The sequence below is a fragment of the Protopterus annectens genome, chromosome 1.part1 (genome assembly GCF_019279795.1).
Source record: "Protopterus annectens isolate FY-2018-M chromosome 1.part1, PAN1.0, whole genome shotgun sequence".
Taxonomy (NCBI): Eukaryota; Metazoa; Chordata; order Ceratodontiformes; family Protopteridae; genus Protopterus; species Protopterus annectens.
In genome coordinates, this window is record NC_056726.1 from 552,017,747 (window position 1) to 552,044,617 (window position 26,871).

Here is a 26,871-nt window from a genome sequence, read left to right on the forward strand (position 1 = left end):
AAGCCAAACACACTCTGGCTAGGCTTATAAATGCCCCAGGGCAGATAACCTAGTATAAACCTATGAACCTATGAACCTATAGCCTGGACAGAAGGGGCATAGCTGGAGAAACTGTGCCAGCCTTCCCCAGGTGTGTCTATGTTTGTATATAACTCATATCCCAAAGTGTGTGTGTGTGTGTGTGTGTGTGTGTGTGTGTGTGTGTGTGTGTGTGTGTGTGTGTGTGTGTGTGTGTGTGTGTGTGTGTGTGTCAGCTAACTGGACAGGGATATGAATCACTGGTTGGACAGAGAGGGTGCTGGAGGTTTTAACTTTATCACTAGGCTGAGATCTGGACCCTATAGCTGTGCCAGTGGGGAGTCTTATTGGGAATCTGGAGAGAAAGGTAGAAACCAGCCCGAGACTGACTGTGATCTCTGTATGCTCTTAAGGAAAATTGTACTTTACTGTGTGTGTATTTGTTATCCTTCCAGATGTGGATGCCCCTCACTGGTGTTAGTGGTGAGGATTAAGGCTCCTTGATTGCTGGGCCAGTGCACGGGCATCACAACATGTATCGATCTGCAATCGGGGGTCTCCACACATATCTGCTGACCTCACAAGACCCAAATTTAGTGAAAGTTTTGAAGTATGAGGAGAACAAATCTAAAATGACCTCCCTGCTTAGTCCAGCAGAAGCATATTGGCATCAACCAGGAATGGAAATCAAACCACAAGTAGATAAAAATCAGGCAGCAACTGAATGTGCCAAAAAACAAAAGAAAGAATATAAGGTGAAGAACCAGATAAGGCAAGAAATGTAGAAAATGCATAAATATAGCTGCAAGTATAGAAAACTTCTGGAAAAAACTCATGTTGATCAAGAATGAACTCAGGAATGGTTAAGGAGAGGCAAACTAAAACCAAGAGATGAAAGGTTAAAATGTGTGGGACAACATAGTGGACTGCATACACATTAGTATACAAAGTCCATTGAATATGTGAAAGCAACGGGTCTACCTGACATGGTCAACAGTTCATATGATCGACACTCATTTGGTCGACAGTTCATTTGGTTGACAAGCAGATTTGCTCCCTTCCCCAATGTTGTGCGACCCTGGAGTTGATATATATAGTTAGGGGGGTGTGGGGGGCTGTGCCCCTCATTATGAAGTGAAGCCCACTAAATGCTTGTCAATCAAATGAACTGTAGACCAAATGAACTGTCGACCATATGAACTGTCAGCCATGTCAGGTTGACCCGGAAGCAACAGACAAATGTAGGTTTTGTAAAACAGAACTGCAAACAGTTGCACACCTTGTTGCTGGTTGTGACATATTAATCAAAGCAGGACTGTATAGTGTAGGCATAATAATGTGGCAAGACTTTTGCACTGAAGATTGTGCAAATGTTGTGGTATTGAAGTGGCTGAAAACACTGGAAATATGTGCCACAAAGCATCAAAGAAAATGATTAAGTCTACATTACATGGGATCACCCATTACCAATAGTTCAAAAGATAGATGCTAGAAAACCGGATATAGTGGTCCATGAAAAGAAGACAAAATTAACATTCTTCATTGAAATCGTCACACCCGGTGACTACAATGTCTTGCATACAGAAAGACACAAAGTCATAAAATATCAAGATTTGCAGGCAGAAATGAGAGCAATGTGGAGAAAGATATCCAGACAGTTCCAATAGTAGTAGGAGCAACAGGTCTTATAAAAAAGAATCTACAATTGTATTCAGATATATTACCAACACATGTAATTCTGTACGAATTGCAGAAGGAGTCATTACTGGGCACATTGCAGGTGCTGAGAAGACCACTTCTGGCTGACATCAAATATTGAAACAATGCTAATTTCATGAACTTTAATCGTATTTTGACTTAAGAATGGGGTCCATTCCAGTGATTGTATTAGAAACCCAAAAGATCTGGAGAAATTAAAAACACACACACACACACACACACACACACACACATATATATATATATATATATATATATATATATATATATGGGTCTACTTCATATGATAGAAAGTTCATTTGATAGAAATTCATTTGACTGAGACCATAGCACTGAAAGTTCAAAACACTGAAAACCCATTTGACTGAAACTCATAATACTGAAACATTACAGTAAAATGTATACGCCCTTTTTCCCCACTGTAGTGTGATCCTGGAGTTAGTATATATAGTTGGTGGTGTGTGGGGGGCACAGCCCTCCACTTTGAGTGGTGTGGGGGTGTAGTCTCCACATAGTTTAGGTAAATATTGTTTTCTGCAAAGAGTTATTCATCACAGTTATAAGTATCCATTTGTATAAAGTATAGCATAGCCCCCCACACCCCCCTGACTACATATACTAACTCCAGGATCGCACTACAGTGGGGAAAAGGGCATAATCTTTTTAATTTCATGTTTCGGTGTTATGAGTTTCAGTCAAATGGGTTTTCAGTGTTTAGAATTTTCGGTGTTATGGTCTCGGCCAAATGAATTTCTCTCAAATGAATTTTCTGTCATATGAAGTAGACCTATATATATATATATATATATATATATATATATATATATATATATAGCTTATGTAATCTTCTTTGTATCTACCTCTGGGTGTTTCATTATTAAATGGGGTCTCCTTTACTGCCTGTGTCTCATATCTCTATGGACCTCATATCTGCTGTAAGAAAGGTTAAGCCTCTTTTTTTTTTTGCTCATGTGCTGGGAACTTTTTCAAAAAATCTGAGTAAGTTCATATTAGAATGTGCATTTAGAAGCCTATTACAATGGCAACGTTGCATATATTTTTTGTCTATCACCTTTGTGTATCTATATATTTTAACTGAAAGGACTGCTCTAGCAAGACAGCTGACCTTCTAGGGTGAGTTTTTTGTCCTGCCTTATGAACTTTTCAAAAGTAGAACAAAATATCAAATATTTGTGATAAAATAGTCCTGACAGGTTGCTGATGTGTGAGAAAGTAAACTCAAGTCCCATCTGTTTAAGTTGGTGGTAGATTAAGTGATTGTAAAAGTTCCCACTGTACCTAGGGTTTTTTATTGATATATACATTACATATTATTTACATATTTTCATTTTTACATTAGTTATATCTATTTACAAATCTCCATACATTATAAACTTCAATTTAAGCATTTCCCCCACTGTTTTATCCACAACCAAAACATTATTTTCTCCAGAATCTTTGTCAAAGTCCATTTTCCATTGTAGTTAAATTAATTTAGTCTCTCATTCCATATAGCCCATGAAACATAAAATATTAATTACTCTGTCCATTTTCTTCACTTATTCCTGTTTTCATGCACCATAATAACCAAATTCTATTATGTCCATATTTATTTGCTCAAATTTTAACCAACTTTTCATCCTATTATGTTTACATATTTCTTTTCACAAATTATTAACTCTTTCACATTTCAGAAATGCATGCTCAGTAGTCTTAAACTCTCTACATTTACTACATATTCTATCCTGCTTTTTCTTTTATGGCATATTTGCCTTAATCAGAAATTTTCTAATAGACAATCTCCATAAAAAATCATTACATTCTTCAATCTTTTTACAGTTATATCTCATCATTATGGCTTTTTGCTTATCTATTTCTAAATCTTTCCATAGATCAATGCAATAAAATGCTTTCATAATATTTAGCTAACATTCCTTTCTATTTTTCTCACATATATTCTTTTTTTTTATTTTCCATAATGCAATTTTGTTTTGTTACTCTTTCATTTCTTCATACACAATGATTTTACTTCCTTTTTTTAACTTCCATTTCTTCCCACAGTTATTTGTATTTATAATTTACTATCATTTATATCAAGTTTTTATTTTTCTTCATAATTCCTTTTAAAAAATTAAAGATGCTGCATGCATTGTTGGGTTTATTAAACCCAAGCCTCCTTGCTCTTCTTTCATATGTAGAATCCCTCTCTTGACTGGATTCAGTCTGGAGCCCCATATAAAAGAAAATATAATCATCATAAGAGCCTTTTCATACTTAATAGGAATCATATAGTTGTTAGCAACATAAGCAATTTTTCCTGTTACCATATTGTTTAACAAGCGTGCTTTTTTCTATATGAAAATCTATATGATTCCCAAACAATAGTTATATCCTTTAATTCTTTGAGTACATTATCATGCTGTTGTTGTCTGTATTCATTCCTTACAAATATTATTCCTAATATATCTATATATTTTTCATTGAACTCATTATCGCCTATCATACCTTCAAAACCAAATACTTTTCTCTTTATTTATAATTAAACTATGTTTTAATTTATACTTAATTTTTCATTAACTTCTCCCATCCATTCTTTATTTTTAACAATTAATACAATATCATCCACATAATTATACATTATTGGCAATTGTACTTCCTTCAACATTTGGTATCCACCGTTACACTCATAACTAATAAGAAAATTACACTACTAGCTGGGCAGCCATGCTTTATTCTACATTCTGTTTTTATTTCTTCCCCAATCCAGACATTTACATTTAGTTGCACATAGTTCCTTTCGCAAACATATTTTATCACTTGTAATATTTTTGCTTACATTATATGCCTGCAAAATTCCCCATAATGATTTATATTGAATATTATCATAGGTGTTACTAATATCCCCTATGATAACCTTTGCTTCTACATTTGTATTTATATCATCAATAATTTCTTTTATTATTCATAATAACTCTTGACCTCCTTTTCCTCTTATTCCAAATACATTTTGGTCATATAGTCTAGCCATTTTTGTAACTTTTTTTATTACTCTCATAAAAATGTATAATCCAAATTGTTCAATGTTATAGGTCTCCAATTTTTTTATCTCCTCTTTATTTCCTTTTCTAACTATAAATTTCATAACTCCTGTACATATCTCTTTTTCTCTTTAATTCTAACCATTCATATAAAATTAAGTTTTGCCACTCCTTCATGTCTTTATACATACCATATTCAATTCTGTACAGTCCTGTTGCAGAATCATGTTAATGTCTTTAAGAATTTCATTCAATTCTTTCATGGTTATTTTTTTTTTGTTGTTGTTGTTCTAAATGCTCATTATTTTCATTATTTAATTTTTCAGCTTTATAAATGTGTTCTATGTTTTCTTCTCTTTTAACAAATAATTCCAATACATATTATTTAATTATTTTGTATATTCCTTCTTGCTTAACTTCCTTATTTTTAATTCTGTTATTATTTTTAATCAGTTTAGCTTAACAATCAGTTATAAACATTAAAGAGGCAGCATTTCACTCAGTGTTGTGGAATATCAGCTCAGCAAAGCACCTTGTTCTCAAGCAGCATTTGCAATCTCGGAGTTAGTAACACAAACTGTTCTCCTTCTCACATTCTCCATTGATGCAGCAATGTAAGGAGAATTAGCTGAGCATTTTACTTGTTTCAACAGACAAGAAGTTACAGGTTTAGGCTTCATGTTATAATAGTACATAAATGTGGGTTTTCTTTTTCAGCTTTAAAAAAAAAAAAACTAAAGTGTGCTTCATTAAGCGAACATCAATGCACATATGACTAGCAACACAAACAAATATAAGCAAACGAAAAGCTTGGCTTAACTTTTAGCCCAAGAGCAAATGATAACACCTAACTTAAGTCACAGTCCTTACCTACTGATATGCCCATTGTAGCAAAGACATAAACAGTACCTTATTTAGTAGGTGGCCCACAAATGTAGTTGGGGCTGATAGCCGTCTTTCTGTAACCCTGCACTGAAATAAGTTTCTTCTTGTATAAGGCAGGTTTTCAGGGTAATTAGTAACCCCCTTTCCCCCTTCAAAACTCACACACAGTGAGGATGCCTCTCACTGAGGGAATATTTCTCTTCCTTTTGAATTTAAGTTTTAGGCACGTTATCTTCCTCTTTGTAACTCTGTTTCCAAGTGGAAGGCCTTCTATACTGCTATCATCTCTACACAACTCCCTGGAAATTCCTCTTCAAAATCTTTTCTAGAACTTTAATATCAAAGCAAATGAAATTGAGGGTTTTGCAGAAATCAAAATAGTCTTCAGGTCTTCTGTGTTTGTTCTATGTGCTGCCAGCAAGATAACATTCCTAGAAAGAAATGAAAATTGTTGTTGGGAATGCAGAATTCTTCAGGTTGTCTGCATTTGTTTAATGTCCAGTGAATCTAATAACAATCTGGAAATTATACCTCTTCTGATTTAATGTCTTTGCACTTTTGAAACTGGGTTCTTTGAAACCCAAGATGTCTAATTTTACAAAGATAATATTTACTACCAAGATATGTTATGCTAATAAAAAATTTAGATCATAAGACATATATGCTATAGGTCTTTTACAGCTTTTACTTTCTAAAACCGGCATGTATCATTCTGTAAATATAACGTGATTATTATTCACCTGGCTGCAAACAGTTAATTAAAATAAGAAAGTCTATTTACTGTAATTTATATTAAAATGGCAGGCTACCAACATTGCTGCAAAAGGACCTTAAAATGGTAAGTCTAGCATGCACTCTGTAGTCAATGAACTTTTAGAAAACATACGAAAACAGTTGTCTATGAAGCAGAACTCAGCAAAGGGGAGGTGTGTGTATATATGTGTGTGTTTGTCACCTGCATGGATGTTTATGCTGAATAAAAATACACCACCTACCTTTGAAATAGTTTGACTTCATTATGAAATGGACATGAATATTTCCATCCAGAAAAATGGAGATACAATTTAGGTAATAAAGCATAAGACAAGAAATAAGAAATACATTTAATTCTAATTAATTTATAATATTTTCAGCTGCACTACTTATTTCTATGTTAGATTAGTACAAATCAATTTTACTGAGCATTGTCAATTAAATTTTTCTAGCGCGATTTCATAAATCTCCGTTACTCAATGCCATTCTATCTGCATTTATGGAACTCATATCATTAGTTCCTATATAATTAAATGTATTACATTTTGCCTCATATCACATTGCATGACTGTGTTTTTTTTTTTGTTTGTATGTGTGTGTATGTGCGTGTCTACCCCATGATGAAATGGGTAACCAAATCCCCCAGTCTGAGAGTAGAAAAGGAGATTAGTAATGGAAAAGTTAAAGAAATAGAAACTGAGGTTATGGAGTACCTCCGAAGTGAAGGATTCAATGTAGAAAATCTAATTCAGAAAGTACCACAACAGGATAGAGCAATAGACCTCCAAATTAAGGGGAAACCAGTTGAATGGAAAGCAATTGGTCAGGTGCTATACAAAGATATTTTGGAGCCTTCCACAAGAAACGAGTATAAATGTTCACTTGAAGCTGAACATCAAGGGAAGGAACAAGAAACTGTGGAAATTCTGATGCAGTCAATGTTGAGGAGTGATAGGCCAGTCAGTTCCCATATGACAGAGCAATGGATGGCAAAGGATGAAACTGAAGAGAATGTGCAACAGGAAGATGCAATTGAACTTTCTATGGAATGCCCATAGGAAGTGGAAATAAAAAAATGTGCCCTCATTCTAGAAGAAGACGAGCTAAGAGAAGACTTGCTTGATTTAATAGGGATAGATACACATATTAAGGTCCATGAAAGAAATATACTGCAGAAAGTCAGTAAAAAACAAAAAAATCAGAAACTTGATAAAATAAGTGAACATAGTAATTAGGACTATCCATGGAGATCCATGAGCTGTAACAAAAGTAAACAGGCTATATTACTATACAGCTAAATTAATAACTGATAAGGTTCTACCAGAAGAACACAGGGTAATGAGGGAAAGGAAGGGGAGAAATTGAACACCATCATGGAAGTATCGAATAGAGAAAACTATAAAGCAATTAAGACAAGAAGTGACACTGTTAGAAGAGTATAGAAGAAGGAACAGATCAACAAAAATACTTAGAAAGATAGTCATGATAAAAGCAATGCGCACAATTAGAACAGATCGGGATCTTCATGTACTATCGCAAATAAACTAAAACATCTCAGCATAGGCGGAAAAACTTAGAAGATACACAGATAAATATAAAGGAAAAGTACAAAATAAGCAATTTATTAATGACCCAAAAAAGTTTTATAGAGAATTGGGAAACAAGGTAAAAGAAATTGAAAGACCACTAAAAAAAGAAGAAATAGATACATTTTGGAGAAGTATCTATGAGGATCCTGTGGAACATAAAAAAGATGCTAAATGGATAGAAGAAGTAAAAGAAAGAACAAGAAGTTTAAAGGTACCGGATATGAAATGGGATGAAGTAATAACCAGAGAGATTGAAAATTAAGAAAAGCACAAATCCAAAAATACTTCTCAAGATCAACCACGACAGCAGCCAAAAGTAAAAAAACACAGCTTTATTTAAAAAGTAAGTGCTTTCATGCCCAACTGAGCACTTCTTCAGACCAGTATAAAATAATTAAAACCAACAGTTTCTACATAGTCAGTGCATCAAATAAAATCAGTCACATGTTTAATTACCACTAAAACTATTTAAATAAGTTACAAGCTCTAAGAATTGGTTTTAAAGGTACATAACCATTTAACCCTGGATGTACATCTGCTTGAAATCTAACAATCCATCCAGTCTCATGCTGTTCTGTAATATTCTTCTATGTTATGGCAGAAAAAGAGGTGTGAGAAGACAGATACAGGGAGTGACAATACCCTGTGGTGATTGAAATTTTTGTCAGTATATAGACAGCAGTAGGAGATTTGTCTATCCCACTACAAACAAGTTTTTGAGATCAAGGTTAGTACTGATTGTTCCAATGTAAATATGGTTTATATAGCTTGCTGTTCAGCATGTACATGTTTTTATATAGGAAAAACTAACAGGATGCTGAAGGATAGAGTCAGAGAACATTTATTGGCCATAAGAAACAGAGATAATAGGAATGCCCTAGCAAAACATGTTTATGAGGAAAGGGATTTACATAAGTTTAAGTTTAGAGTGTTCGAGTGTTTAAGTTTTGGGGAGCATTTACGATACATCAAGAATATTACAGAACAGCATGAGACTGGATGGATTATTAGATTTCAAGCAGATGTGCATCCAGGGTTAAATGGTTATGCACCTTTAAAACCGATTCTTAGAGCTCGTAACTTATTTAAATAGTTTTAGTGATAATTAAACATGTGACTGATTATCTGATGCATTGACTATATAAGAGCTGTTGGTTTTAATTATTTTATACTGGTCTGAAGAAGTGCTCAGCTGGGCATGAAAGTGCTCTCTTTTAAATAAAGCTGTGTTTTTTTACTTTTGCCTGCTGTCGTGGTTCGTCTTGAGAAGTATTTTTGGATTTCTGGTTTTGTTATTCTACAGACCTTTCCACAGTGGATTACCTTTTTGCTGTTTTTGGAAAGTTAAGAAAAACCTTTAACTAGAAAACCCCAGGGCCAGATGCAGTACCTATCTTCTGGTTAAAAGTATTAACATCTGTGCAGGAAGATTTAGCCATGAGTAAGAACTATTTATATGCGCATCCCGAACAGACACCAACCTGGCTAACAACAGGAAAAACAATGCTCCTATTTAAGAGTGAACCTGCAGGCTAGCCTAAAAATTCATACGTCGTCGGAAGGCAAGTTATTGATCTATAATTTTTAGTTTAGCTTGCAGGTTCAATCTTAAATAGGAGCATAGGAGCATTGTTTTTCATGTTGATAGCCAGGTTGGTGTCTGTTCAGGATGCGCTGCTATTCTGCCTTGCCCTTAACCCATTAAGCTGTCTACTTAACAGCTTAGGCCATGGGTATAATTTTGGCATCTAGAAAACAATAAAGTGTAAAGACTTCTCATCTTCTCTTTATCGATGATTTAAAACTGTATAGCACATCAGATCCTGTGCATATCTCTTTTTCTCTTTAATTCTAACCATTCATATAAAATTAAGTTTTGCCACTCCTTCATGCCTTTATACATACCATATTCAGTTCTGTACAGTCCTGTTGCAGAATCATGTTAATATCGTTTAGAATTTCATTCAATTCTTTCCTGGTTATTTTTTTTTTGTTGTTGTTGTTCTAAATGCTCATTATTTTCGTTATTTAATTTTTCAGCTTTATAAATGTGTTCTATGTTTTCTTCTCTTTTAACAAATAATTCCAATACATATTATTTAATTATTTTGTATATTCCTTCTTGCTTAACTTCCTTATTTTTAATTCTGTTATTATTTTTAATCAGTTTAGCTTAACAGTCAGTTATAAACATTAAAGAGGCAGCATTTCACTCAGTGTTGTGGAATATCAACTCAGCAAAGCACCTTGTTCTCAAGCAGCATTTGCAATCTCAGAGTTAGTAACACAAACTGTTCTCCTTCTCACATTCTCCATTGATGCAGTAATGTAAGGATAATTAGCTGAGCATTTTACTTGTTTCAACAGACAAGAAGCTACAGGTTTAGGCTTCATGTTATAAGAGTACATAAATGTGGGTTTTCTTTTTCAGCTTTAAAAAAAAAAAAAACTAAAGTGTGCTTCATTAAGCGAACATCAATGCACATATGACTAGCAACACAAACAAATATAAGCAAACAAAAAGCTTGGCTTAACTTTTAGCCCAAGAGCAAATGATAGAACCTAACTGAAGTCACAGTCTTTACCTACTGATATGCCCATTGTAGCAAAGACATAAGCAGTACCTTATTTAGTAGGTGGCCCACGAATGTAGTTGGGGCTGATAGCCGTCTTTCTGTGACCCTGCACTGAAATAAGTTTCTTCTTGTATAAGGCAGGTTTTCAGGGTAATTAGTAACCCCCTTTCCCCCTTCAAAACTCACACACAGTGAGGATGCCTCTCACTGAGGGAATATTTCTCTTCCTTTTGAATTTAAGTTTTAGGCACGTTATCTTCCTCTTTGTAACTCTGTTTCCAAGTGGAAGGCCTTCTATACTGCTATCATCTCTACACAACTCCCTGGAAATTCCTCTTCAAAATCTTTTGTAGAACTTAAACATCAATGCAAATGAAATTGAGGGTTTTGCAGAAATCAAAATAGTCTTCAGGTCTTCTGTGGTTGTTCTATGTGCTGCCAGCAAGATAACATTCCTAGAAAGAAATGAAAATTGTTGTTGGGAATGCAGAATTCTTCAGGTTGTCTGCATTTGTTTAATGTACAGTGAGCATTTGTTTAATGTGCAGTGAATCTAATAACAATCTGGAAATTATACCTCTTCTGATTTAATGTCTTTGCACTTTTGAAACTGGGTTCTTTGAAGCCCAAGATGTCTAATTTTACAAAGATAATATTTACTACCAAGATATGTTATGCTAATAAAAAATTTAGATCATAAGACATATATGCTATAGGTCTTTTACAGCTTTTACTTTCTAAAACCGGCATGTATCATTCTGTAAATATAACGTGATTATTATTCACCTGGCTGCAAACAGTTAATTAAAATAAGAAAGTCTATTTACTGTAATTTATATTAAAATGGCAGGCTACCAACATTGCTGCAAAAGGACCTTAAAATGGTAAGTCTAGCATGCACTCTGTAGTCAATGAACGTTTACAAAACATACGAAAACAGTTGTCTATGAAGCAGAACTCAGCAAAGGGGAGGTGTGTGTATATATGTGTGTGTTTGTCACCTGCATGGATGTTTATGCTGAATAAAAATACACCACCTCTCTTTGAAATAGTTTGACTTCATTATGAAATGGACATGAATATTTCCATCCAGAAAAATGGAGATACAATTTAGGTAATAAAGCATAAGACAAGAAATAAGAAATAAATTTAATTCTAATTAATTTATAATATTTTCAGCTGCACTACTTATTTCTGTGTTAGATTAGTACAAATCAATTTTACTGAGCATTGTCAATTAAATTTTTCTAGCACCATTTCATAAATCTCCGTTACTCAATGCCATTCTATCTGCATTTATGGAACTCATATCATTAGTTCCTATATAATTAAATGTGTTACATTTTGCCTCATATCACATTGCATGACTGTTTTTTTTTTTTTTTGTTTGTATGTGTGTGTATGTGCGTGTCTACCCCATGATGAAATGGGTAACCAAATCCCCCAGTCTGAGTGGGTGAATAACCTACATTAATGTAAGGTGAAACTTGGGTGTGTTGTCACTGAACCTAAGTAAAGTCATGCCATCAATATGAATTTATGCTATGACTACAGCAGCAAGATTTCAAAGTGTGTGATGTAAGCAGATGGTGTGCTTTCTTAAATGGGTGAAATCATCATGTCTTCACATCTTTTGCACACCAGAAGCAGGATCTTATTTTGTGATATGATGCATAGCTTGGTTCAATTAAATGACTGTTCCTTCTTGAACTAGATAGTCTGTTTGTATTTTCAAGAACAGGACAGATATTTTAGGTACACTTACATTACACTGCATGGCTATTTAATAGAAATACTAGTCCACAAAATGGCACAAGTAGTTTAGCTTCATTTATTTATACTTCAAAGTTCAGATAGCACAAACTTTTAGAAAAAAATGTATATCAGTTAAGCTATGGAGTCCAATACTTCATTAAAAAAGCATAAAAATAAAACACTGTTTATTCTGAAATTACAAGTAATGAACATCTTTTCATTTTCAGTAGTATCCTGTTTCTTCTTCTTACGGTGATGGGGTTCAAATTCCACCATAATGTCATTACAGCTTTCTTATGTCTTATACTGTAACACTGCATGGTGAAAGTAATGTAATCTGTGTATTTCATAGCTCAGTACAGTAACAAAAATACCTCCCTATATCAACACTTGGCTGACTTGGCAGGAAATTGTAGGACAGATTTTTGTATATAAAGAAAAAAATGGTAGCTTATGATCTTTGAGATTTTTGGACACTTCTGGCTGCATTGTGATACAACTGAAGAGGAACATTTTGTTTTGAAAGGTAACTTACTTTTGCTTAAAGTATGTGAAGTAACAGTTTTCCTTGATTGGAACCTGTACTTATATATGTTAACTCATGTTCTGCATACATTAGGAAACCTGTTATATCAAGCCCAGTCTCCAGATGAGGGCGCTCTGGTCACTGCTGCTCGAAACTTTGGATATGTGTTCCGTTCCCGTACACCAGAGACCATTACAGTTGTCGAAATGGGGGAAACCAGAACATATGAGTTGCTTGCTATTCTGGATTTTAACAATGTGCGGAAAAGGATGTCTGTCATAGGTAAGAGTCTTGCTCCTCACCATCCTCTGTATCTCCACTTATTTGCAATGGTAGTCCACAAGACTGCTATTCTTGTTTTGTGAAATATGTGTTTTAATTAATGTGAACTGTCTTCTCTCAGTCATAACTGTGATTTTATCCTAATGTCACAGATACACACACACACACACACACACACACACACACACACACACACACACACACACACACACACACACACACACACACACACATGCTCACATGCACACATACAATCCTACTCACACAGCACTCAAACCTATGATCAATTTTAACACATCTTTGTCGTGGTGAAATAAACTAGAGCTCTTGGCAAACACGCACACCTACAGACAATTGTAGAGAATCATCAGTTCATACACAGCACATCTTTGAGATATGTCAGGAAATCATAGCATCTGTCAAGCAACTGCATGGACACAAGGAGGCAGGACAAAGCACTGCAAGGCAGCAAGGCTAGCTGTTGTACTGTTGCACTACTGTACTAACCCACTGAAGACATTTACTGCAGCAAAGTGGCATTTTGTTGCCTATAGTGAACGTTCTCTGAAAAGGTAGCCTATGCGACATAGGTGCACAAACATTTTAGTCCATGCATCAGGATAGAATTGCTTCCATTAACTTGATTATTGTGTAAGTGAGAAGCAAAGATAGTTTTCTACCATTTTGTAATTTTCATTGTTCAACTTATTGGTTCTTGGTTCATTGTGGCCTGCCATTTTGCATAGTAGTTCCTTATACAGAGAAAGAGAGAAAGTTATTTTGAGAAACAACTACTTCTGCACATTTGGCCAGTCAACACAGTCCCTGTCCAATGCTTTGGTATTTGTGTTTGATGGTGTAATTATGCATCACTAGCTTATGGTTTGTCTAGCTAGAATGCCTACAGCAGGACATCCTTGGACTGTTTTCTTGAATTCAGTATGAAACTTATCCTCATCTATGGTGATTCCTAGAATGCACTTTGAACTTTTGGACCTCCCCCAGTGGTATCATGGAGATGCAATGAATTTTCTTTCTTGAAGTCTGTTTCCCTTGCATGCTGAAACTTTTGCAAGTGCTGTTTGTTTAGCACATACTCACTTACACCGTTTCATCTGGTCCACTATCACTCTGAAGAGTCTATTTAAAGTCAGTTGTTTAGGTGTCTATCCTGAAGTCCAATTCAACATTGGTCTGTACTATAACAGAGAAACAAAATTTTCTCTTCAGTTTCCAGCATGTAATTAAACAATTTTTTCATACCTGCCTTCAAGGTTCATAAGAAACTTTCAGCCATTCCATCTGTTGGTAGATGTCTTCTTGTGTTAGTAAAATGAATTATTCAGTGCTTGCTTAACAAAACAACAGCATTTTTCTGATGTCCATTGTCAGTGGTAATATGTTCAGGTAAAGTATAAGCAGCAACTATTATTATCAAGGCGCTAGTTGTACCTTGACATAATTATCATGCATGATTAAAGCTTCCATCATTTAAAATATACATTCAGCAGTCACAAATACATTATTTATAAATGGTCTGATGAAATCAGTTTATGCTTTTCACAGTCATGCTTATTGAAATTTCCATGGATGAAAGTGCTCGTCTATGCATCTTCTATTCTATGCAGCACAGCATATAAGGCTTAGAGATATTTTCAATTTCCTTACCTAGTTTTAGTCACTAGACTACTTTTCTAGCGTTTTCATTTTAATGATGGCAAGGTAACCTGCATGGAGTTATTGTAATACAACTAAACAATGGTGCTAACACTGTGCTCTGATTAGGTCTGAGCTTTCCATAATAAATAATCAAGTGAAGAAACAGCTATCATGCATGTTGGGGGCACCTCATGAATGATTTTTCACCCTGTCTGAGCCATTTAATCTGTAATTTACCAAGCGCATATTCCTGTAGCCTTTGTAGCAGTTCATGCAAGTTAGTGAAAGGCTCACTTTCTGTTTTTCTAGTAATCAGCAAATCACTGTAGCATTCAGCTACATTCACATTCTGGAATCATTTTAACTTTTTTTCACAGAAAAATAGATCAAAGAGAACTCTCCTTTGGAATGGTAACCTGTTATTCACAGGTAATAACCTATGTTTATTAATTGTCACATACTTTTTAGAATTATTATCAAGTAATACTTGTTAATAAGCAGCGGTGAGATGTATTTTAGAAAACATAGTTCCAACACTTAACATTGCCATCAGCTTGTCCACTCTAATGACAGTATATGTCTTAGTGTTTCTAGCCCAGTGATGGTGAACCTATGACATGTGTGTCAAAGATGACACACCATGTCATTTTGGGCGACACACTAGCATTCATCAACACCCAAGTTACCTAAGAAACTGAATAAACAAAAATGCAAGAAATATGTGACCCTTCACTTATCTATTACAACTCAACAACAAAAAAGTCATAAATTGATAATCAAATAAAATGCAATGTGTTCCATATTTTTAAGTTCAATTCAAAATTACTATAAAAATAGGGTAATTTTTTTGGTGCAATATTTTAAGCCCAATTATCACTGAGCATATTATGTTCATTATTGTAAGTCACTGATTTTTCTTTTACTTTTATAATACATAGCAGCACATATGATTGGACTGTACTTTTTTACATAAACGAATATGTAAAGTATTGTTTCTCTGTTGTTCGGGGGGGGTGACATGCCAGTAGAGTCACAATAGGCATTTTCTGAATTTTTGACACACGGAGACCAAAAGGTTCACAATCATTGTTCTAGCCTGATCAATGGTCAGCATATAGCCAGCATAATAAATAGGGCATTACCTTACTTTTTATAGCAACAGCAGTTGGAGTGCCCATCTGTAATGCTCCACAGGGTTAATGGTATCTTCTCTCTCAAACCTTTCAAGGTCCTTCAGCACCTTTCTTTCAATGCAAATTGTAACAGTCAACTTCTGTAATACTTTCTTGTGACATCCTTGTTCAGATGAATGGTGACTTTTAACACCTCACAATTTCCCAAATTCATCATGAACCCATTCCTTGTGTAAACTGAGCATTGTTTTGCACTGACTTAATTGCATGCAACACATTTTGGTTTACATACATACTTTCTTTCCTTTGTAGCACTAACATCTTAAGCAGCCATTCCAAAGGAAACAGTGTGAAAAAAATCATTCAGATATAATAGACATTGCTGCACCTGTTGCTATTTCTATATCCACCAATTCATCATTCTTAAGAAATGTAGACACACATCTTCTTTGGAGGGGTCACTGTAACCATATACTTTAACCATAAATCATTAGATTTGGATTTCCTTACATTAAGTGCTGTTATTTTCCTTGTCAATATTCTTACCAGGTCTGTCTTTATCACTCTGAAGGTCAGCTTTGGTCTTCTGACAGTGTTTCATGGAAAAGTGTATAAAATGCAAGGCAGTCATGTTAGAACCACAGCTGCTAGGAGGTTTCTTATGTTCTTATTACCCCTGTCAGTGGTTCATTTCCCAAATTAGCACTGAAGTAATTTCATTTTTGTAGTAGCTAGAGGTGCCTGCTTCTCTGCTGTTTAGTGTTATGCTTGAAGATTTTCAATTAAACATAAATAAAGGGTTGAAGGATTATTCCTGTATACTGTGGCCCGTTTTTTTACTACGAGTAACTATTGCTCCTTAGCTTATTATTTCCTTTTCTTTTTGAAAAATGATTGCATGGTATTTGACAAGAAACAGCAGAAAAACATTGTTACCAAAGTGAGCAAAGGGAAATCATCAAAGAAAAAACAAGAAACAAACAAAAAAACGAATACCTATCTTCCAGTTCCAGTTGTGAAGATCTGTTAAGTCAAATGACTCCCCAAAACAGAGATTTGAAGTCATTATGAAAAGCACTGAACTTCTCCTCGCTGACATAGGTGCTGCTAAGAGATGACACACAAAGTACACTTCCATTAATACCTTTATTCTTATCCCTTGAGATCAGACCAGATGCAGGCATAACAACGTTAGATGAACCTAACAGTTTAGCAGTCCTTCCCCAAGCTAGGTCTGTCATTACTACATCTGATTTACCTCTTGTGTTAATGTAGCCTTCCTTTAACTAGAAGACCTTTGCAGAGGAATATCCAAACTCCAATGTGTAATGTTTTCTAGGGATTATCTTATAATACATAAGAAAGGTCTTTTATCCAAGACTTGTTGAGGTGTGAAACTGTGAGTAGCTAGCTTTTCAGAAAAGGAAAGAGAATTAAATAATTGTATGTATTTCATTTCTGCTGAAATATTTAAGTATCCTTGTGACCTGTGTGGTGATACTGCTTTGTATTTTCCTGTTCTGTTCCATCTGATTGTATTTTTTAGTTTGTTCAGGGACCTTAGCTATTCTGCACCTCTATTTCCACAAGTAGAATTGCTTGTGAAAGATATTTGGTTGTATTTTAAACCCTGATGGGCCAAAGTCTTGTAGTTTAATTCACAGCTGTGGCAGAACTGCAGACTCCTACTACTAGATTTTTGCGTTAATCATTTATTACTTCATTTTTCCACAAAAAGTGTTACTGGTAAATTTCTGCATAGTCTGGTGCCTTAAACTGTAGTAGAAGTTTAATAGTGAGAGAATTGTTTCTACTCCAGTTTGTGTTCAGTGTTTTTATATTCTGCTTTTCATTTACCTGCTTGCATTCTGTGTCTGCCCCCACTAACACATTATGCTAAAGTTTCTGAAAAAGACCCACTATTGTCTTTATTTCATTGGATATTCTTTGTGGCTAGCTCCTATTAACAGCACAGAGATACCCCCAACTTGGAGAGTTATGGAACTGTGAGTAAATAACTTTTCAAAAAATGAAAGAGAGTTAAATTATTTTAATTATTTCAATTCTGCTTAAACATTTAAGTGCCTTTGTAAACTGTGTGGTGATACTACTTTGCTGTTTTCTACTCTGTTCTAACTGCATTTAACTTTGTTCAGGGACCTTAGTTATTCTGTTCTTCTACTTCAACAAGTAGAATTACTTAGGTTCATAGGTTTACAGGTGTGTATTAGGCTAATGGCCCTGGAGCCTTTACAAGCCTAGCCCAACAAAAATTGCCCAGGCACCGTGCCACCCGAAGTTAGTTTACAGTGCTCCTATCCAGTAGGGCAACTGGATCCCTGGAGTGAATTTTCTGTTACCCATCCACTTGCCAAGAATTCTGTTGAAGAGGGCCAGCAAGGTGCTCTGCTTGACGTGAATGGGAAACTTATTCCAGAGTATGGACAGTCTTTGGGAGATGAACCTGCCCTCCAGCATGTTCTGTTAATTGTGATAATGAGGTTGTGATCTCCGGAGTGTGTGACATGGGGGGATTGGGATATCTTTAGGTGTAGCATTTCAAGTAGGGCTGGGTCAGACATGGCTTTGTAACTCAAGCAGAGATCACCTCTAAGTAGACGATAAGAGACTGAGAACAGCAGAAGTTTCTTGAGTCTGTCCATGTAGGACATGTGTTTAAGGCCTAGGATCCTTTTTCCAAGGTACTTTTGTGGCCTCTCCAGCTGTTGTAGGTGTCTGGTCAGGTACATGCCAAATAGGGTGTTATATTCAATAACTGGTCTAATGAGGGATGAGTAGAGAGGGATGATGACTTCTTTCTTCCTGGATGTGAAACCTTTGGTTATAAGATGTGCCATGTAGAAGGACTTTCTGACCACAGTGGCAATGTGGTGGTCGAAGGTGAGGTGGCTTTCAACCTGGGTGCCCAGATCTCTTAAGGCCCCTTCAGTATTCAGTGGGCTCCCATCATGGTAATTCATGGGAACTGAGTTTTTTTCAAAGGGGGTGATAATGCATTTTTTGGTGTTAAGCTTCAGGCCATGGATCCAACATCAGTCATTGGTCTCAGAGAGGCACTTTTATAGGATGTCTGCATCACTTGGGGAGTTGAGAATGACCCTAGCTTGCAGTCATCAGCGAACTTGGTCAGCCAGAGTCCTTCTGTGTTGACCTGGACTTCTGAGATGTAGATGGCAAACAGGAGAGAGTCCATGACCAAGCTCTGTAGGACTCCACTTGTGACTGATCGAGAGTCTGACTTGGAATCTGCAACTTTCACTCTGTGGGTCCTGTCTGTTAGCCAATTTGCAATCCACCTAGTGATGTAAGAATTGATGCCTAGCTTGGTGAGTTTATCAATGATACCTGAGTGGGGAATTATCAAAGGCTTTGGCCAGGTTAAGGTAGGCTGCATGCACTGCCTTACCCTCATCCACAGCCTTGGCGACTGCCTCGAAGAAGTGAACCAGGTTCAGCAGGCAGTAAAAGTTATCCATATTTAAACCCTCCTGCGCCAAAGTACTGTAGTTTAATTCATAGCTGTGGCAGGACTATGGACTCCTAATATCAAATATGTGCCGTAATCATTTATTACTGCATTTTCTTCCACAAAAAGTGTTACTGGTAAATTGCTGCATTGTCTGGTAACTTAAATGGCAGTAGAACTGAGAGAATAGTCTCTGTTTCAGTTTGTGCATGGGTACTTTTATATTCTGTTTATTACTTACATGCTTCCATTTTATGTCTGCCCCCAACAGATTAAGCTAAAGTTTCCAAAAGAGCTACAGTATTACCCATATTTGACTGATAGCCTCTGTAGCAGCCTGCTTTTGCCTTGAAAAATTTCCAATCCCTCCCACCCTGCTGTTGTTGTTTTATAAGGCTGTGTCTCTGCCCTCCACCAGTTATGATTACCTGATTTCCAAAGGTATTCCCTCCCCTCTTTCATTGTAATAGACTTATGTAAGATATTTATGTACTCTTCCCACCCACTGTTTTCCACAGACCCATGATACTGAATGCCCACCCAGCAAACAGTATTGTTCTTGAGTAAAGCTCCTTTACTGCATACTGTTTCCTGCTCATTTTCATGGAGCTCAGCAAAGCTTGTAGTTCTAGCCTGCATTCTAGAAGGGTTTTACTTATATCCAGCGCCATACTGGAAGACTTAAGTACTTTAATTGTTAAATCACACTTAAGTTATTTTCAGTGATCACTTTTGTTTCCAGCTTTTATGTGTGCATTGTACTTAATTTTATTGTAAAAAACTGCTGTTTTAATCATGTTACTGTCTTGAAATTACCTTTCAGCAAGGGATTTCCAGCAAGTTGTTTAAGTGGTTTGTGCTAGCATTGCACTCATGGATCTATTCTACTGTGTTTTTACATCAAGAGAACTGGGTTTATTCATCTTGTGGCAGGAGGTCTATCTGCCCGGTCTATCTGAGTAGGGAAATAGACAAAAGGACTCATAATGTACTCATATTGTTGTCCAGATGGTTCATTATTTAGTTTTCTGTTTTCTCTGCTCTACTGTAAATTTTGCATGTCTGCATAGTTTGGCAGTGCCTTGTATACAGTAGCAGACACCTAGAAAGCAAATTTTCTCTTTAGAATGATCCATAAAACTGTAACCTGTAAAGCAGCAATATAGTGCAAATACCTTACACGCCAACATGCTTAGAACAGCTAGTTGGGCCTCAAGTGGCAAAAACTACAGATTTAGTAGAATTCATTATTGTGTAAATATTAAAGTTAGTAGAATTAAGTACTATTTAGCTTAATCTGCCCCGACAAAGCATCCTTATTAATCTATACAAACAAAGCAACCTTAATAGCCTTCTAACAGCAATAAATCACCCCCCTTGTAGCTCACAAACCAAAGAGTGGACATTATGGATATGCAATTTTCTAACTTCCTTGTAGCCAGCTTGGTGGCTATGGGCATCTTGAGACAATGTAGCAATTGTCTCATGTTTACTGACAACCATATAATCCTTATAGAATTAAACACATTATGTGAAAGGTTTAATTGTACAATGACACTGGAGGTGTCTTGCGTACAAGTTCACATCAGGTTGTTGAAACCCCACATACAACACCCACCTCACACAGCACACAATGCAGACATAAGTTAACATATGCTGAGGCTCGTAAAAGCAATCTTCCTGAACAACAAAGATCACCTAGACTGCCCTTTATCAAAGATATGCCTCAGCAAGCCCAAAGGCACTCAGAAAAAAACAACACCTGATACCACACATACTGTCACTCTCAGTAGAGCCCAAAATACTAAGGCTGTAAGGCAAGGAAACACAGTTCCCAGGACTCCTGCCATAGCAGACTTCATTGTAAAATATACAGATGCCCCTCTAACCAGGCTGAACAAGGAGAAGATAACTGTTAGCTGTTTATCTGGAGTCAGGCTCTGCCACATCACCCATGCATCACCCATGTATTCAAGCCATTATGCCACAGGTACCAGTATGATTCCATCATAGTCTATGCAGGTGTAAATGACATGCGATGTACCACTCTGGACTATATTGAGAGAGACATTATGGAGTTTTCAGACCATGCATCTCAGGTCGGTATGAGCCTGGCACTGAGCAGCATATTACCATCTCAGAGGATGATGACACAATGTGAGCACAAAATGATTGATTTTAACAACTGGCTGTCACTCTGGGGTCATTCTAAGAAGATCTAATATTTGTCAGCTTGGGAGGACATGGTCAACAGTCCACATTGATTTTCTAAGGATAGTCTGCACCTTACCCCATAGGCTTTTAGACTTTGTCTGCCACCATAGTGCTTTTTAGGCCATGCCAAATTGACAAACCTACCGACATAGGAAAATCAACTCAGCGGAACCTCAAAGTATTACTGTTCAATGCCAGGAACCTACATAAAAAAAAAAAAAAAACTACACTCCGTCCAAGCCATCCTAACACTCAGGAATGTAGGGCTCTATGTTACAAGGTGAATCAACAAAAACTTCACAGCTCAGTTCATTGAGATAAGACCATCGAAGGATTTAATTATCAAAATCTGACTCCTACAAATCTCACCTTATAAATTACAATAGTTGGCCAACAGCTGCACGTAAGTTAGAATGACTATAAATATTTACTACCATCATGTTATACATACCAAAAGTAACATGTAAGATGCTAAAGTCATAACGGTTGGCCAACTATTGCAATTCGATGTGGTGAGATTTGAAGAAGTCAGTTTTCGATAATTAAATTCTTCAAAGCTCTCTTCTCGAAGAACTGAGCTTCATTGTTTTCATAGTTCAGTCTTTTAACATAGACCAGAATATAGATATCTATGCAGTAACTAAGACATGGTATAAAGTGACAGGGAGTACCCTGGCAGTGCAAGGTTTCAGTGCCTTCCAGGCTTTTAGATGAGTAGCTGCATAGACAAATGCTAAAGGTGGACGTGTCTCAATATACATCACTAAAAAGCATACATCTAGGGTCAAACAGGATGATGAGCTGAAGTGCAGATGACCACAGACATAAGAAGCTCACAGTGCATACTTGGACATACTGAGACACTTATCTAACCTAGCACCCAACTCAAGCAAGATTTTAATTACTCCTGTATAGACTGGGAATCCTACATGGCCTCAGATCTACAGGCACAGGGATTCCTAGACTTCGTAATCCAAACACCCTTGACCAAATAGTGACTACGCTCATTAGAGGCTCCAACAGACTGGACCACATGCTTATAAATATTGATAAATGCTGCATACACACACACCCAATGTCACATCCTTCCTGGTAAGGTCTGACCATAAAGCTGTTTCCTTCAAAATCAAAATCAACTTCATAATCCCATTAAAAGCAGTAACAGTTAGGAACTATTCTAAGGAAAATTACCTGTTATTAAGTGATGGTTTGCCAAACCACAAGAACACACCAGCCTATTTACTGAATTGCTTTCAGAAACTCTGTGCAACTATGTGAATGGCTGCATAGAGACTGCTATATTTACCACAAGTAAGACTAGAACTAGTCCTAGAATCAAACTGCCCTGGTAGCATCCCAAATTAAACAGGATATACAACAAAAGTAAAAAATTATAGCAAAAATCATGAATGGTACTTCCCATAAAGATAAAAATTCCCTCATCAAAGTAAATAGGCAAATAAAAGGAGTAATTAGGTCAAGCAAAGCCATCTTTGAGGTTAAGATAGCCTCAGGTGAAAGATAACAGTAGGACCTTCTACATCTATGATAGAAACCTCATGGGCAGCACACTGCAATGTGCTGAACTGGTGGTTAATGGTGCCACATTCACCAAGCCTAGTGGTGTAGTGAACCTTTTAGCAGACAAATTCAGGTCCACTTTTACCTGCTTCTCTCCCCCAATCATTCCCCTAATAATGCCCTCAAATATAACCTCTCCAACTATAACAAGGGAGCATGTACTGGCTGTACTCACTAAAGCCAAGAACATGTCCTCAGAGGGCACCAATAACATCCCAGGATGACTCCTGAATAGTCTAAAATGTGGCTTTTCAGGATGCCTTAAGTCATTATTTAATTATATTTTTAAAACAGGTTTTGTGTTACATGAATGGAGAACTGTGAAAGTCATCTCCCTTCATAAAGGAGGACCTTCAAAAGATCCTGGAAACTACAGACCCGTTAGTCTGACTGCTCTTATTTGAACTGGATCCATCCCGTTTGACTTTGTCAAAGGAAGGTCAAGCTTACTGAATCTGGTGGACTTCTTTGAAAAGGTCACTAAGGGAATGTATGAGGGGAAAATTATGCATACTACTTACACAGATCTGGCTAAGACATTTGATACAATACCCCACTTGGGCATTGTCAACAAACTTACAGAACTAAAAAAAAAACAAATCAGTAAGTTATTCCACCATGAAGGCAATTTATTAAAACAATAAATGTAGTAGCAGTAGTAAAGGTGATAAAAAAATCCAGGATAAGTGCTTTCAGCTTAAGGGCCTTCCTCAGATCCTGATGAATACAACATCAATTCCTCTTAAACCCATAAAATTCATCCATGGATGTTAATTGATTTCAAGCTCTTCTTGCATAAAATTAATTTAACTTTACTTGCAGGTAAGAGTTTGGAGAATAATGAACAGTTTAGGATTGCAATTTTGTTCAACCTGCCATTACACCCTGTTTTATCTATTTTTGATCAGGTATGCGGATTGGACATGAGGAACTTGTTTTTGAATAATGCTGCTGTGCCTAAATGTGGGAATTTAAGTAAAAATGAAAGAGACCTTCTTAACATGCTAAAACAATTAGACATTAGTATTATAAAGCCAGACAAGTAGGGTGGGCTGGTATTTATGGATAAGAATGATTATAAGGACAGAATGTTGAGGATTTTATTGACTGATTATTATGAGTCTGTCACTAGGAATGAAGTCTTTGGGGCATATAAGAGAATTCGGTCATGTATAAGTGATTTATTTATTCAAGGACAAATTGACCAGAAAGTGTGGAATTATTTGGATATGCCCTCTCCCTTAATCCTGGTGATATTCAAGATTCCAAAAATCCATAAAGATTTAAGAAATCCCCCTCCATCCTATAGTGGACGGTAGAAATTCAATTACATATGCCTGTGCCAAATTCATAGATGAAAAATTGAAAGTTTTTCTAAAGGACCAGTCGCAGATATGTAAAGATTCTTCTTGGGCCTTACTTGAGAGTCTTAATTAATTGGAATTTAAATCAAATTTTAGTTTTGTCACCATTGACATTAAGAGATTTGTATACTGTAATCCCTCATGAGTTAGGTATACAATATGTGACAGAATTTTTAGTTAATAAAAGGGCCCCAAATTATGTGATAACATTGATAGAACAATTGTTAGATATTATTATAACAAATAATTATATTCTTTTATGATGGTGAATATTTCCTACAAAAAAGTGGAATTGCCATGGGGTTTCCTTGTGGGGCAAGCTTTGCCAATACAGTCATGGCATTTTGGGAGCAAGAACACTTGTTTAAGAATGTTACTTGGAAGGACCGGATTTATTTTTACACCCACTATCTGGATGATATTTTTATTATTTTTAATAGGGATTTAAGAACAGTGAACAAATTTGTGAATTATATTAATAACACTACACATTTTTTTGGAATTCACTTGTCATTTTCATACTGAGTTTATTTCATTTTTAGATGTGAAACTGTGTAAGAACAGACACAATTTTAGGCATGTGTCCAGTATTTATAGGAAGGAGACCTATAGTAACTCTTTTTTTTTTACATTTTTCAAGCACATACCCCCTCCACCAAAAGAGATCAGTTGTGAATGGTCAACTGGTGAGAGCAGCGAGGGTGACCTCTTTGAATGATGAATTTATAGCAGAATGCAGAAATGTAGAGGGGATGTTTATTAAAAGGGGGTATCCTATGGTAATGTTGAACAACCTGATTAAAGAAGTCTACAATAAAAGAATTGGCGGACATTTTTCCCCTATCCTGAACCCTAAGCCCTTAATTTCTTCAGGGAGGCTTGTCAAAGATGGGAATATCCCTGGAAAATATGGTCTAAGTTTTATTACATCTTTTAGTGAGGATTCCTTTATCTTAAGAAACATATTATTAAAAAAACTGGAAATTTTGGTTGAATGACCCCTTAATTAGAACTAAAATTGGGGACTACCCACATTGTGTGTATAGGAGTGGTAGTAATATTAAACAAATTTTGGAAAGGATGCACCCCACCTTTGGCTAGAACCCCAGCTATGTTTAAATGGGAATCCTGCTCATCTTGCACCTACATCAGTACTTTTAGTGCTTTTACTATTTCAGGTAGAAAATACAATATTTGAGGCAGATTAAATTGTAATTTTAAAGGTGCGACATATCTTGCTACCTGCCAAATTTACGACAGTTTTTATATTGGGAAAACTGAACTCAAATTAAGGGAACATATATACGAGCATGTTTATTGTATTAACAGAATGATGTTATGTATGTCTTTAGCAAAACATGTTTTCCTTTACCCTGGTCATTTCTTCAAGTTTAAAGCTGCTGACCAAGTTGCCATAGGTGAGAGAGGTGGTCTTTGGACGTTTAAATAAGAAAAAACAAACTTTTATGGCAACTGAGACTGAATGCACATAATTATCTAGGGCTGACTGATTACTGTCCCATTCAATGTCTGCTTAAAATAAAAGCTTTATATAGATAGGCTTTTTTTATTAAAACCTTTATGTAGATAGGCCTTTTGTTTCAGGGGTAGTGGTACTGTATTTGTAGAAATTTTAGAATTCATTGATGTTGTCCTATTCTACAGTTTTTTTTATATCACATATAAAATAAAATAGGATAGCTATTTTTTATGGTTATTTTTTTATAGATATTTTTATGGCTGTATTTTCAGCATGGTTTCAGTTGTGGGCATCTATTGTCTAATAACAACGTTATTTGATCTACAATGTAATTTTAAATAAGCCTCCCAATTTAGGTTTTCAAGCTTGTTTTCAAATACAAAATATATATATATATATATATATATATATATATATATATAATATATGCATATATGTATGCACACTTATGTTGCATGGTTATGCTGTTGATTTTATTCATGTATAAAAAAAGGCATGGTTAGTTTATTTGTGTAATCACCTTTAAAAATTGAGCTTGGAGTGATCATGTGATTGTTTTCTGTATCATATGACCCTAACAGAGGGTATTTTATAGCTTAGAACGTGATTAATGTTATTGTCTGATGAAGTTCAAATATCTTATTTGGATGAAAGGGCTTACAGTAAATGTTTGGTATGTGAACTTGTGTCTACATTTCTTTCTTGTGTGTTCGACTTCTAAGTTACTGCTAGGACAATAACTAATGCTGAGGCTGTAAAGAAAACATTTCCAAAGCCTCATAGAATACACTCAGAAAGACCTCAGCCTCCAA

At 35.8% G+C, this 26,871-nt stretch overlaps 1 protein-coding gene across 1 annotated transcript in view; it reads left to right on the forward strand.

Moving 5' to 3' along the window:
• Positions 1-26,871, forward strand: part of LOC122814860 (phospholipid-transporting ATPase ID-like) — a 2,026,011-nt gene that overhangs the window by 1,602,065 nt on the left and 397,075 nt on the right. Inside the window, exon 16 of the mRNA XM_044087143.1 lies at positions 12,953-13,141. Within this exon, the coding sequence (XP_043943078.1) occupies positions 12,953-13,141 (189 nt within the window). The remainder of the gene's footprint in view (positions 1-12,952; positions 13,142-26,871) is intronic.